This window comes from Pholis gunnellus, assembly GCF_910591455.1.
Source record: "Pholis gunnellus genome assembly, chromosome: 5".
In the NCBI taxonomy this organism is placed as follows: domain Eukaryota; kingdom Metazoa; phylum Chordata; class Actinopteri; order Perciformes; family Pholidae; genus Pholis; species Pholis gunnellus.
Window position 1 is genome coordinate 13985947 of NC_136531.1, and position 13688 is coordinate 13999634.

Genomic DNA, 13688 nt, shown 5'->3' on the forward strand with positions numbered 1-13688 from the left:
CGATCTGAGTACATCTTCAACTACTTTCATAGGCAATGTACTGCACTCGGATGCCGGACAATCTCTTCAAACGACGAGTCTTAAGTAAACTGAAGCTCATAATGTGCACTTGAATGCAACATTGGGACTTCCCAATGGCAGTGACGCCCCAAAAATAGCTGCGCGAGGTGGTTGGCTGAGACCTATGTCCGAGATATTCAGGGTCCACGTGTGTAGTAACCTTTCCTGTTCTCGGTTATCGGTCACACATTTATTTAACCAACCGCGTGTCACGTTGTCTGTCACTGTGAAAGGGAAATCAACAGTAACAGAAAATTGTCCCGACCCGTCTGTTGAGAACGCACCGCAGCCATGGACGTTTCCAGTAAAGCGCCAATTAAATATTCCGAAGGAGTGAAGGAAGATGTGAAGGCAGATGAAGCGGCTTGCTGTGTTCAGGGACCCCGTGCTGGCTGGGACTGTTGTCAGAAGAAACTACGTGATTTAATTCCGCCAGATTTTCGAAAAGAGCTGGTTGAACTTGTCAAACTGGCTGGACCGGTGGTAAGAAGACGGTACTCGTTCTACTGCGTGTGTTTGATGCCTGAAATGAACTTTGACGGAGATTTGAGTGATGACTTTTAACTTGGAATTAAATGTTGTTTGAATGTCTTCATGTTTCTTTCACTTTCTGTGCATTGTGTAAGCGTTAGTAATTCGTGTTTTGTAACTTTAAGAAGAGACTTAACTTAGTGAGCATCTCAGGGTTTGAGGGGCTACAAGGATGTGTTAAGTTACAGTATATCATAAACTGTTATTAATTGGAGACCTGGTGTTATACTCTGTTATTGAAAAATAGGTTATTGCATACACAATATGAGGAATACTCTCCCGTAACACTGACTAACTTTATTTTAGGGGCACAAGACGGTGATTTACTTTAAAGCAAAGTTGTTTTTCATTTTTGCATTGCTATAGCTGGTAAAGTAATCGTATATCAAACACCGAATTAATGCTGATAATGTATACTAGATAATGTAGCGATGATAATACATACTTTGATTTATTTTTTTTAGATATAGCAGTGCGGTGTTCTAAATAGCAACATTCATTACAACTACAAGAGACTTGCCTTTGACTTGCCTGAAATGACTTGTGAGCATCTCTGCTATGTGAAATAAACCCAGGCCCCTCTACAAGATGGGGGGCTTTAAGATTATGTAGGCCAGATAATACAGGTGTCATTTAAGCTTCCTATTAATTCCAGTTTGTATTGGGGTTTTAGTGCTACTTACAGTTTTGTCAAACATATTTGCAATAACCAAATTACCACCAAAAAAAAACATGGCGAACCTGGAGCCTACTGGCTCCTTGAGGGTCTGTGGTCCATGAACACTTGCCTTCAGATAGAAAAGTTAAAACACAAGCCTCATCATTGTCTAAATACTTCAAGGCTGCACTCTTAAGTGTACCTTGTACTGTGTGTTTACTTATTTATTTATAGTCTAACTCACTCGCTTGTTTTCATGCTATTAAGTTTCAGTGTGCATGAGTATATTGGAGTTGCTTGTGTTTTTAGTTTGTCATAGATCATTACATTGTCAAATAAAACAGCAAGCCACCTAACCAATCGAATGCCAATCTACAACCATTGGTATTTAGTTCATTATTTAGAATATTTAGCAAATTGTTACATGTCTCATGTAAAATTGCTTCCAAAGATGGCGAGAACCACAACAACACGTGAGCCCTTACATAGGCTATTTGTTATTTTGAATGCGGTAAGGCTAACTATCTATTAGGTCTTTACTCACTGAAATCGTCTATGGTGCCTCATGTTTTTATTTCTTTTTATATGAATGAATCTGCCATTAATATAAACAAGAAAATGAAGAAGGGCATTGTGTTTGTCTTTGTACTTCAGATCATTTCCCAGCTGATGGTCTTCATGATCAGTTTCGTCAGCACTGTCTTCTGTGGTCACCTGGGGAAAACTGAACTAGCAGGAGTAGCATTATCAATAGCGGTGAGGAGGAGACTTTCTGGAGTCCTAACTGTGTTTGGACTGGTATCCTCCCTTACAGTACTGCCGTCTGAATTATCATTTAACATATATGTTTTTTTTTCCTCAGTTATGTATTTTTATTAAAGTTTTTTTTTCACAGGTGGTCAATGTCACTGGTATTTCCATTGGAACTGGTTTATCGTTAACTTGTGATACCCTCATATCTCAGGTAGGGTCACCTGATGTTGCTCTTTCACTTAATTTGATCAAGATAAACACAACTGTTACTGCTGGGTTCCCAGGTTTTCCTGGGGTCCCCTTTAAAACAACTTAACAATGAGCTTTCGTATCATGTTAGTTTTCTTTGACCCATCACACCCTTGGTTATTGGTGTGATTTGGTGTTTTCTAACTCTGCTTATTTGAGTATCCGTCTACCTGTTTCATGCAGACGTATGGGAGCGGTAACTTGAAGCGCGTGGGTGTGATTCTCCAGAGGGGGATTTTGATTCTGCTGCTGGCCTGTTTCCCCTGCTGGGCTCTCCTCATCAACACTGAACCTCTCCTACTTGCTGTCAGACAGAGCCCAGAGATTGCCAGGTGAGCCATTATTCAATCCCCTAAACAATATACACCTTCAGTATCTTTCCCTTTAGTGACTCTGCTGTACATGTGGCAGGGCTTCCACGTGACCTGGAAAACAGTTGACCACTTTTCCTGTTCTAGAAAACACATGGAGAATTTGAGAAAAAGTGAAATGATCTTTTAAAATCTTGTGTTGTCCTGGAAAATTGTTCCAACATTCTCAGATTTTCCAATGAGCTATAGGCTATCTATCAGAAATCCCCAAAATGGATTACATTGCCATCTTAAAGGGACAAATTATGTTCAGGATCATATTGACGTTCAAATGGTAGTTTATGGATGAGAGTATTTTAGTTTGGCTTCTCATTTAGTGACACTGCTGGACATGTGGCCTTATCTAGACTGACAAACTGTTGTGGAATGAATGTCATATCTTAACGCTGTCTACATTAAAGCGGCATTAAATTAAATGTTTCGCCACACGGGGGCAGCAGAACAAAGCTATAAGCACGACTCTGTCAGCTAAGTATGGTTATGGTGGCAAATTGTTGCTTATTTACACATCCTTGAGACACAGAGCAGCTATAGCTTTCATTTCATCTGGCCACCTGTTGAATTAAAGTCCAATATTCACGCTCCTTTTAGCTCTGGTTTAATCTCTCCACCAAACTCCTGAAGGAAATATCTTATTCTTTAGCTGCTAAATGCTCCTCTATGTTCGTTCTCTAATGATGTTCAGTTTTTAATGAAATAATTCTAGTTAGATTCACGGTTTAGATCCAGGCCCAACATTGTCACCAGAGGACGAATCCCAATGACTCATAACCTCCCATTTTATATATACATTATATGTACAGTCATATGTTTCAACCTCACAATCACATGTGTTTGTTACCTTTCTGCATGAAGTCTCGCCCAGCTGTATGTGAGGATCTTCATGCCTGCCCTGCCGGTGAGTTTGGTGCATTCTAAACTCTTTGTATGAAGATAATGATACAATACACACTCTCAAGCTCCAAGCTGCCAACAGAATGCCAAAGTGACACTGATTAAATTTCGGATTTAATTTTTCAGGCTTCTTTTATGTACCAGCTGCAAGGGAGGTATCTTCAAAATCAGGTACAGCAATGCAAACCCACTGATGTTAAAGTTTATGGCTGGACCAAAGTTATTAAAAATGATAGTAATACCAGGTGTTGTGGTTTACAGGGAATTATATGGCCTCAGGTTGTGACTGGAGCAATTGCAAATATCGTCAACGCAATCATCAACTACTTTTTCCTCTACCGTCTGGAGTTGGGCGTTGGGTGAGTTTTCCAACATCATTATTTTGTAGTAGAGCTTAACAATCAATTGTGCCATTTAGAAACACTCCGATGTCTATTCACTGATGCATGCTTATAATGATCAACATGTCACATCACATAAGTAAGTTGCATTGAATATGCTTCAGTATATACACTAGGGTTGGATGGTTAATCAAATTTAATTTTCAAATATGATTTTGGCTTGTGACGCTTATACAGTATATGCGCACCCCGCCTTTCCTTCACAGCTGTGCTCTGTTGGTCGTTGTCGCTGAGTTACTTAATGGAATATATTGAATATAGTTCACCAAAATGTCGAATATATGTTCAGGACTTTTCACTAGGTTGTAGCAGTAAACTGCAACATAGTTAATCTAACTTATTATGACTCCATACCAGCGACCGCATTATATTTTCAGGTTGTCCGTCCGTCCGTACCATTCTCATGTTTTTCAGTAATATATGTTTTTCAAATGTAATTAAACCGCTGTCCAATTCAACAGTTAATATTATTTGTCAGTTTCACTAATGTAGTGTTTATTACCAGATTGTTGTATTGGATGACATTGTACAGAGACAGCCATTTATCTTGTCACTCAGTGTGTTATTATTCAGTAACATATTTTATTTTAATCCAAATAACCATCATAACGCATATAAAGTATAGTTTCATAACCATGAACAGCTGTCAACAAAATGTGAATATGATTCTCATTTCTTCTTTGGTCTAAATCTGCTGTTTCTTTCTTCTTGAAGTGGATCTGCTGCAGCCAATGCTATCTCACAGTATGTGCTGGCTGTGGTCTTATACATCTACATCTGCTGCAGGGGTCTGCATAAGGCCACATGGGCAGGTCAGTTGTAATTGATATAGATTTTTCTTCTTATGGGGTTGACTGCATTCATTATCTTATTCTATCCAGTAATTTCGTTCTCTTTCATCATTCAAGCCTCTGGTATTTTGCAACTTCTTTATTGGTTGTCTATTATGAACTTTCCAGCTCTTAATGTTTGACAAGATAAAGTTACACTCTATCACTGTGTAACTTAGTGGGCCAGGGTGGTTACGGGGATGACGCAGCTGGCCAGAGTTTAGGATTTACTTTCCAGTTCCATAATTCGTAAGGATGTTGTATAAGACTAGCAATAATTTGCCAGTAGTACAGCCATTCTGACCTAACTGAACACTTATGTATAAACTGACTGATCCTTTTCAACCTGAGCTCTGTTCAGCTTTAAGCCCACTTTTACAATTTCTAAAATACACTTGCAATATTTGAATCATTTTGAATAATATACTCATGCAGATAGATTTTGTCTTTTGTCACTTCGGTCTTTGTCCATCCTTTTTTTGAATTGTGATTTTTAGCATAACCAACTGCTCACAGGAGTTAGCTCTAACATGATATAAGAAATGAAAAGATACCCAACAGCTTAATGTAAAGACATCCGTCCCACAGGTTGGTCACTGGAGTGTCTGCAGGAATGGGGACCCTTCATTAAGCTGGCCATCCCCAGTATGCTCATGCTTTGTCTGGAGTGGTGGATGTTTGAAATAGGAGGATTCCTGGCCGGATTGATTAGTGAAGTTGAGCTGGGAGCTCAGTCCATAGCTTATGAGCTGGCGGTTGTAGCTTACATGGTAAGTCCTCTATATGTTTTGCCCTACCAATAATTATGTATTCATTTTAAAGGCTAACCGTCTGCTTGTGTGTTGCTCACTGCTCTAATGAAATTATAGTTAAAGGGATAGTTTGCATCTTTTGAAGTAGGGTTGTATGTTGGTCTTATCCATAGTCAATGTATACAGTAGATGGCGGTCGACACGCCCCCAATCTGGAGAAGCGGACAAGAGTACCGGAATGGGAGCAAAGCAACGTAGTGATGTGGACGGGGGCAGCAGCAAAACATATTTTAACCACATGAAAAAGACCCACCTAAAAAAATCTGTTCAATTGTATGCTATATTAAGAATATTTTCATTGCGTGACGTAACTTTTATGTTAATTCGGATTTCCCAAAGTCAAACAACAACACAAACTAACCAATCGAGGCAGCTGTAGGCCAGCAACTCCTCTGTTCTGTGAGGTAAAATTACTGGTTTTGTGAATGGAGTCTGTTGGCTTTGAAGAGAGTATAGATAACGGCTTCAGTGTCCCAATGTAAAGGGCGGTCTGATGGCAAGATAAAACCGTGAAAATATTCTTCCGTGCTGGTACTCTTGTCTTCTCCTTTTATTACTCCGGAAAATCCAAACTATCTCTTTTAGGAAAAGTAGCTTTAATACATTTTTGGTCATTACTTCCCATAGGTCCCATTAGGACTGTCTGTTGCTGCCAGTGTACGTGTTGGGAATGCTCTTGGTGCAGGAAACATAGAGCAGGCCAAGTTGTCTTCCAAAATCCCCATCATTTGTGCACGTAAGACCCAATGCAGACTGTGCAGTACATGTTGCCTGAATTACCATTTCACTTGAGCGGTAGTGATAGTTTAGTGGCCATTTGTACTAAACATATATTTGACATTCACATCTCATTAACACAAAAAGTCCTCTTAACACTACCGGCAATGCAGACAACATGACATACAAGACATCAGGTATTAAAAACTATACATAGTAATACATTAAAACTGTATGCCAATCAACTGAAAATACAGTGTTAATACATAAATGTACCCAAGCAATACAGAGTAAAAACAAGAGATACTTGATGGAGTGATCAAGCGGTCTACTGGGTCATTATGGTCCACTAGCTCTTTTTCTGGGCCTTAATCGACACTCCTGCTATATATATCAGCTCTACGTCGTCTGGACTGAATCTCATGAATGCATTTTGTTTGGTCTGAACGTTCTTTTCAAGACTTTCCATGTAATTCACAGAATGACCCGAGGGAGGAATTTATTGTATAAACTAAACAGATTTTCTCACACGTGAACAATTCCATTTGCAATATTCCACTTTCTTGTGTTCACCTCTTCCCCTGGTAATTTTAATATGTAAATTGTTCATAACTCACTTTTTGTTCAGTGTTCAATATATATATATATTTTTTGCAGTCATAATTGCCTGCATTGTTGGAGCCAGCCTCAGCATTCTCAGAAATGTCATTGGATATATCTTCACATCAGAGCCGTGAGTGAAATCTTAGACACATTATTCTTCACTTTCTTGCACTGACAGAATGATCCATTTAGTTTACTCTAATTTGCAGCCCATGTGACATACCAGGCTTAGTTTCATATTGGTGTCCAGACTGTCATACATTAACTAAGAACATGTTCATGCTGGCTCACAAACACTAAACTCCTTATTGGTGATTCACATTAAACACTGCTAAGACATTTATTTTCAAAAGGTCTTCCATGCATATCTGTGGCCCAGCTTTTTTCCATTTCAGTTAAACTGAACAAACCTAATCTGTCAGCTGGAGATGTTTTTATACACACCATACCTCACTATGAGTGTTTTCACAAGTGATCCATGCCAGCCCTCCTAATGAACTCGGAGCGATTAGTCAGCATTATTGCGCCTATATGAACACTCAAAAAGAAGTCAGATTCTTCTAAAACGAACCGTACTCAGACCCCTTCAGGAGTTGGTGGGGGTTTCAAGTCCGCCTTGTGGTTCGATTAACCTGAGCATTATTAACGCAACGCACTCCGCAGTAGCCGATGGTATGCTACTGTTGTTCTGCGTATACCTATCCCTGGAGTGGTATGCCACTATGTTCTGCGGTATGTACCTATCCCTGGAGTGGTATGCCGCTGTGTTCTGCGTATACCGATCCCTGGAGTGGTATGCCATTGCCATTAGGGATGCTCTGTTTGACCGGCCGCCAATCGTTATCGGCTGATATTCAGTAAAATTATGCGATCGGAAGATCGGCATTAATGCTTTCTCCTTGCCAATCCATGATAAATTGGCAGGAGCTGCCAGTGGGCAACACAATCCAGCTTGGCTGAGTAACTGAGCTAACCACTAACAACGATGACAGAGGTTGCATTGAGTTACAATGTGATGTATTAAGGATCTATTCAGTAAAAAATATTGAGCGAAAGGTATAACTTTATCATGACGTGTTCAATTGCAATCTTGTAGAATTACGTTTTTGGCGAGAAACTTGAATAAATACAGTTTTGTGGACAAGAAACAGAACTGAGTCCTCTTTCAAATGAAGTGAGGATGTTAACGCAAATAGAACTGAGTCCCTTTTCTGTTGGTCCACTTTAAGTGGACTGAGTTTGGTTTGTTTCAAACTAAATAACTCATGACTCAAAAATCTCTATCTTCATTTTTTTTAGAGACCTTTTGAAGAGGGTTTCTGATGTCATGCTCGTATTTGGCTTCATGCATCTTGCTGATGCTGTTGCGGTAAGAAACAATTTCATCCAAGTATTCAGGATTTCAGACTCTGTATTGAACTATACACAATGTGACTTGACCAAATCTCTGTTTGACGTGGACAGGGTGTGGCTGGAGGTGTTCTCAGAGGAGCAGGAAAACAAATGATTGGTGCTCTGTGTAACCTGGTGGGATACTACTTAATTGGTTTCCCTATTGGCGTGTCCCTAATGTTTGCAGCAAACATGGGCATTGTAGGTAAGACCAGACCAGTAATTCAGTGTTCTTAAATTAGTGCTGCATGTAGTCATATTTCCTGCATGTCAAGAGGTGTTCTGGAAAGCCATTCAAACGCTGCTCTCATCTCTGTAAAAGGACTATGGATAGGGCTCACCGTTTGTGTGTTGATGCAGTCGATTTTCTTCATCACATTTGTGTGCAAACTCGATTGGAAGAAGGCAGCTGAAGAGGTGCGTGTCTACATCCTTTAACCAGTCACATCAGACTTTTTAATTTGTCTTTATGCGTTTGAAGGTTAAAATCAGTTCAAAATCTAAACTGCCTATTTTCCCTCTTACCTATAGTGCTATTTATCAACCTAGATTATTTTGGTGTAAATTGCTTAGTTTTGGAGGTATTGCCCGTAGAGATGTCTGCCTGGATGGCACTATTTTCCTTCCACCATAGTACCTACATGAAACTGTTCACATTGCGGTCTTTGGATTATCTTTAATAACCAGGTCATGAGACATTGCTGTTGAGTTTCTCAAATGTATTTTCTTGCACTTTGAGCACCACAAGTCAAGCGCCATATAGTCCCGTTATATTAGTCAGAAGACAGACATAAATAGCACTACATGTAAAAGGAAAGGTATGTAAATTGATTCATGGGTGATCTGTCCCTTTACTAATCGTCTTGAATGTCTCTGATCAGGCTCTCGTAAGAGCAGGAGTCCAGATCAAGGAAGAAAAAGAGATGGTCGTGATGGAAAATACAGGTAAGCTGCAATGCACACTCACTGAAACATCCTTGTGCGACACTATTTTGTGAATACTAAAGGTTCTCCCTCAATCCTCTAGACTCGACTCAGAACCACGCTACTGCATCCAGTGCGGAGAGTGATGAGGGGGGCAACACGTATGAGGAGGTGCATATTCGTGGACAAAATATATCCGCTACCACTACAGTGGGAAATATTCTGTCAATACCGCAGCTGGTTTTACGACGTGGCCTCACATTGCTGATTATGGTCGTTATTCTTGTCGTTGGAATCTTCGCAAGCAGCTACCTCACCATGCTACTGAAATGAGTCATCCGCTGACATATTGCTGGCAGTCAGACTGATGGCGGTCTGGATCAATGGCGTCATCGGCCGTTAAACGATACGTTCTAGGTAACAAGTTATTGAAAGATGAATTACCTTGTAATGAAAGGGTTACTGGTGGTATTAATCGCACTGAGGATCAACCCCTTAGTCTGCTGCTTTTTGCTGCTTTTAGCCAGTAACCCTCTCATATGTGTCTGGACACAGCCACTCTATGGCAGAGAATTAATCAAGGCGGTATGCGTGGAATATCTAGCAAGCCAAAAAGACCCAGATGAGGAGTTGGCGGACCAAACCTTTTCAAAACCAGTCTGTACAACAATTTGAATGTCTTTATAGCACATAGACATCTTTTCAACTTTTCCCCCACTAGCGTTTCCAAATCGTATTATTGTTGGTGCCGCTGTAGCAAATAGAACAGGATAGTTTACGTTTTAACAGAGGCTACAGCTAGTGACACATTTAGCGACAAATTTAGACCATCAGGGAAAAAGCAAGACGTATATATTCAAATATATTATATTGTTGCTGCTCAGAGTAAAAAAACTAAACGGCACCCTTCTCTTCTTGCGCCGTATTCAGGCAGTCTCTGCCCTCATGCAACTGACACAACCACTAAGCTTTATGTAAATGCTTGATCATGCCGCCAATAAGCAAATGAGCACATGACATCAGGACACACAGCATTTCATTTTCCACAGTTACTTTGTTTTTTTCACTGTCTGCCATTTCCGCTTCGGTGGATAGTCACTGCGAAGAACTTACATTGATAGTCTTTGGTAACTGGCAATAGCTGTTAAAAGGAAAATAGTCGCACACTTGTAGCCAAGATGAATAAAAGGATAACATAATTTACTAATGACATGATAGTCTTTTCAGGTTATTGATGGACTAAACAGCTACAAAAGCATTATTTAAGGCATAAGACACAGGTGTGCTCAATCATGTCGTGAATCATATTTACATTATGTGGGAGGAGCACATAGCTAAACTAACAGTTGTTTTTTTTATGTGATTTTAAATGCCTAATGAATCAGGTAGCTATATGCCCCTCCCACAATATGTAACTTTAATTGAGGATGTTCTTCCCAATGATTGAGCACAACCAGGTCACTCAGAGTTGGGGGTGCTGCAGAATGCACCAGTTTTAAAACATTTTACAAGAGCGCTGTTGTTCGAAGAAACGGAGCATTCTATTTATATATTAATCAAATGAACAGATGAGTTAAGAAAGAAACGATTAGAAAAAATATAATGTATATATGTATGTATAATACAAAATGTAGCACCTATTGTGCAAGAGCTTGTCGACAGTGAGGATGACAATTTACGAGATGATATGAGACGTGCTATAGACTGAAACAATATGCCTGTCAAAAACATAGGTGCTAAACATTTTATTAAATAGTATGAGAAAAGACTTAATAGTTTAGATTATCAAGATTCATAGGTGGTTCAGATTTTCATCCTTATTGCACAAATTTATTAAGCTTCGTAAAAATGCGCAAAAGTTGCATCTTGACTCAAAACACAGCGACAGCAATTAACAACGCATTCACATTTCTCATTTTACAGTCACACTGCCATGAATCAGTTTTTTTGTCTAAGTATTTCACCAAGACCTATGTTATTTTTTGTCAAAATTGTAGTATGTACTTAAAATAAAAAGTATGTGATGTGGAACGCAGCTAATGTCCGAGACCGAGACAGACTCGGACTTCTCTTCCAGGTCCGAGGTCTAAGCAAGCTCTGGTTTTTAATTATTTTAAAACACCCATTAGATGGCAACATACAGCATTGAGCCATCTTTACCCTTGATTCAGAGGGATGTAATTATACCTGTTTTAGCCCTGTGGGCCTTTGCATTCCCCATTTATCTTTTCTATAGCATGGAGCTCTTGCTACTGCTTTCTATTTCCTATTATCACTACTTTTTAGTTTTTTTATATCGTGGCTATATGGGTATAAATACGTTTTTTTTAAGTAAAACTCAAACAGTCAACATGGAGACTGCCTGATAATATCTTTAGACATTGTATCATTAATGTTGTATTTCTATTACATTTACAGTCACCGTTCATTCAGTTGCATCGTTACCCATGGTATCTTGGTTATAATGGTGATACCGCCTTTGAAATTTAGATTGCATATAAGAATATATATTCCTCTATTGCATCTCTATTTATTTTGAAATGGCAATAAAAATAGCTTCACTCACAATGGATTCATATTCCTTAGCTTCTTACCTATCAAGGGAGACCCAAAATATGCATATAACCCTAATGGTTGATGAGCTATTCCTGATTTATTTTGGGTATGATATTTTAAGCATTATTCCACAATGGATGTGGCTTAAAAGAGCAGTGTGTAAGGTTTAGTGGCATCTAGTGGTGAATTTACAAATTGCAACCAACTACAGTAAATGTCACATAATTTAAAGATGCGAAAGGCCCTACTTAGAGCCAGTGTTTGGTTTGTCTGTTCTGGGCTACCGTAGAACCCTAGCGGTGCAACATGGTGAACTCCGTGAAGAGGACCAGCTCCCTACGTAGATATAGATGGCTCTTTCTAAGTTAACGCAAACACAACAATTCTTAGTTTCAGGTGATTATACACCAATGAAAACATAGTTATGAATAATATATTAAATTTCTGCCAATTAATCCCCCTTAATCCTACACACTGCTCCTTTAATGCAACTTTGCAAGAATTTGCAAAGTTGCATGCTATGTTTGAATAGCAATATCAGTAAGGTGCTGTATTCTGTATCATAGTGGAGCATGTCAAGTTAAGAAGCTCAGGTAGAGTTACTCTGCGTATCATGGTCAGTTGTAGTATACACTAAATACATGTAGGATTGATGTAAATGTTCCTGAATCAGTATATGGTATATTTTGCACATGAATTGCATTTAATGCTATCTGAATGTAATCATCTCAGCAATACATCCACCACTGCTTCTTTGTATGCCGTTGCAAAAAAAAATGTTTTTGGTGCCAAATATAGAAATCCAAGTGAAGTTCATCAATGCCAATGAATTTATGTAAGCAATATATTGAGTGTTTTTAATTATGAGTAGTATTATCGTCATTGTCATATCGCAATAAATAAAGGGAAAGACTTGATACAACTTAGTTGTATGTATGTGTGTATTAAGTAGTGCATACACTCTACCTCAACACCTCAACACATGTAACATTAACCTAGCTAGCATGTTCAGATGACATAGTAAGTTGAGTCGAAGTGATGTAACATTAGCTATTTTATCTGCCTCACTTGATGTCCTATGTCATATCTCCTGATGAATAGATTTACTGAGTTAAATTGATAAGTTCCTCCTCAAGTCTCGAGGTCATTAGACTGAGGTGAAGACTGCCATTTAGCTAGCGTTAACGCTAGCCAGTTGTGGATAGTGGCTAACGTTAATATTTCAGTATTTCCAGAAGTTTTCTAACTTATTCTCATTGTCATGAATCTAATGGCAGGCTTTCAGTGTTTGCTAATGTTAGTAGCTAAGACAAATAGACTTGGACCAAAGCTGGTTCCAAAATGTCGCAATTGCAGTGAAATGAGGCAACATTCATTTCATGAATGAGCAGAAACCTTATGTTAGGTTTGTTCTGAAGAATGTAGCTAGCTAAAAGTGGTAGGTCAAACATTAACTAGCTAAACATTTGGCTTTCATTCTGTGAATAAGGTGACGCCATATTAGTCTAAAATATAACTGCTTATACACTGTTTGAATATGGCTAACATTAAAATAGTGTTTGGGTCTCAGGGGGTTTATAAAGTAATGTTACACTCAGTTTCTTGTATTAGACGCTGTCACGACTTTTGATTCCAGTCAATGACGTAACTTAGTGCTTATATTTTGCTTTAGTGTTGACCCATGGTGGTGGTTTGACTTGTGGTGCTTTAGTATGAAGGCAAATCACTGTCAAAATCCGAGAGTGCAAATGAGATCCAGGGGTGCGCGCAAATCAAACAGCCGCGCGCGTGTTTTACTTTGACGAGCGCTTTTACATCACTCCGCGAGCAAAATTCCCTCTCGCTCGCAAAACTTTAACCTGCTCGCGCCTGGATCTGCCTTCATAAAGATGTCTTTACAAACATACAGTCATAACTATGTGTGATGATTAAATAAG

General features: G+C 39.0%; 1 protein-coding gene across 1 annotated transcript; it reads left to right on the forward strand.

The window, feature by feature from the left end:
• Positions 1 to 313: 313 nt before the first annotated feature.
• Positions 314 to 12653, forward strand: LOC306696550 (multidrug and toxin extrusion protein 1-like). The gene is made up of 16 exons (XM_079160204.1): positions 314 to 543; positions 1904 to 2005; positions 2145 to 2213; positions 2435 to 2583; positions 3478 to 3520; positions 3643 to 3687; positions 3778 to 3875; positions 4632 to 4729; positions 5336 to 5517; positions 6187 to 6295; positions 6934 to 7009; positions 8179 to 8248; positions 8344 to 8476; positions 8594 to 8688; positions 9153 to 9216; positions 9299 to 12653. The coding sequence occupies exons 1-16, from the start codon at positions 352 to 354 to the stop codon at positions 9526 to 9528; spliced, it is 1755 nt and encodes a 584-aa protein (XP_079016330.1). The 5' UTR covers positions 314 to 351; the 3' UTR covers positions 9529 to 12653.
• The last annotated feature ends 1035 nt before the right edge of the window (positions 12654 to 13688 follow it).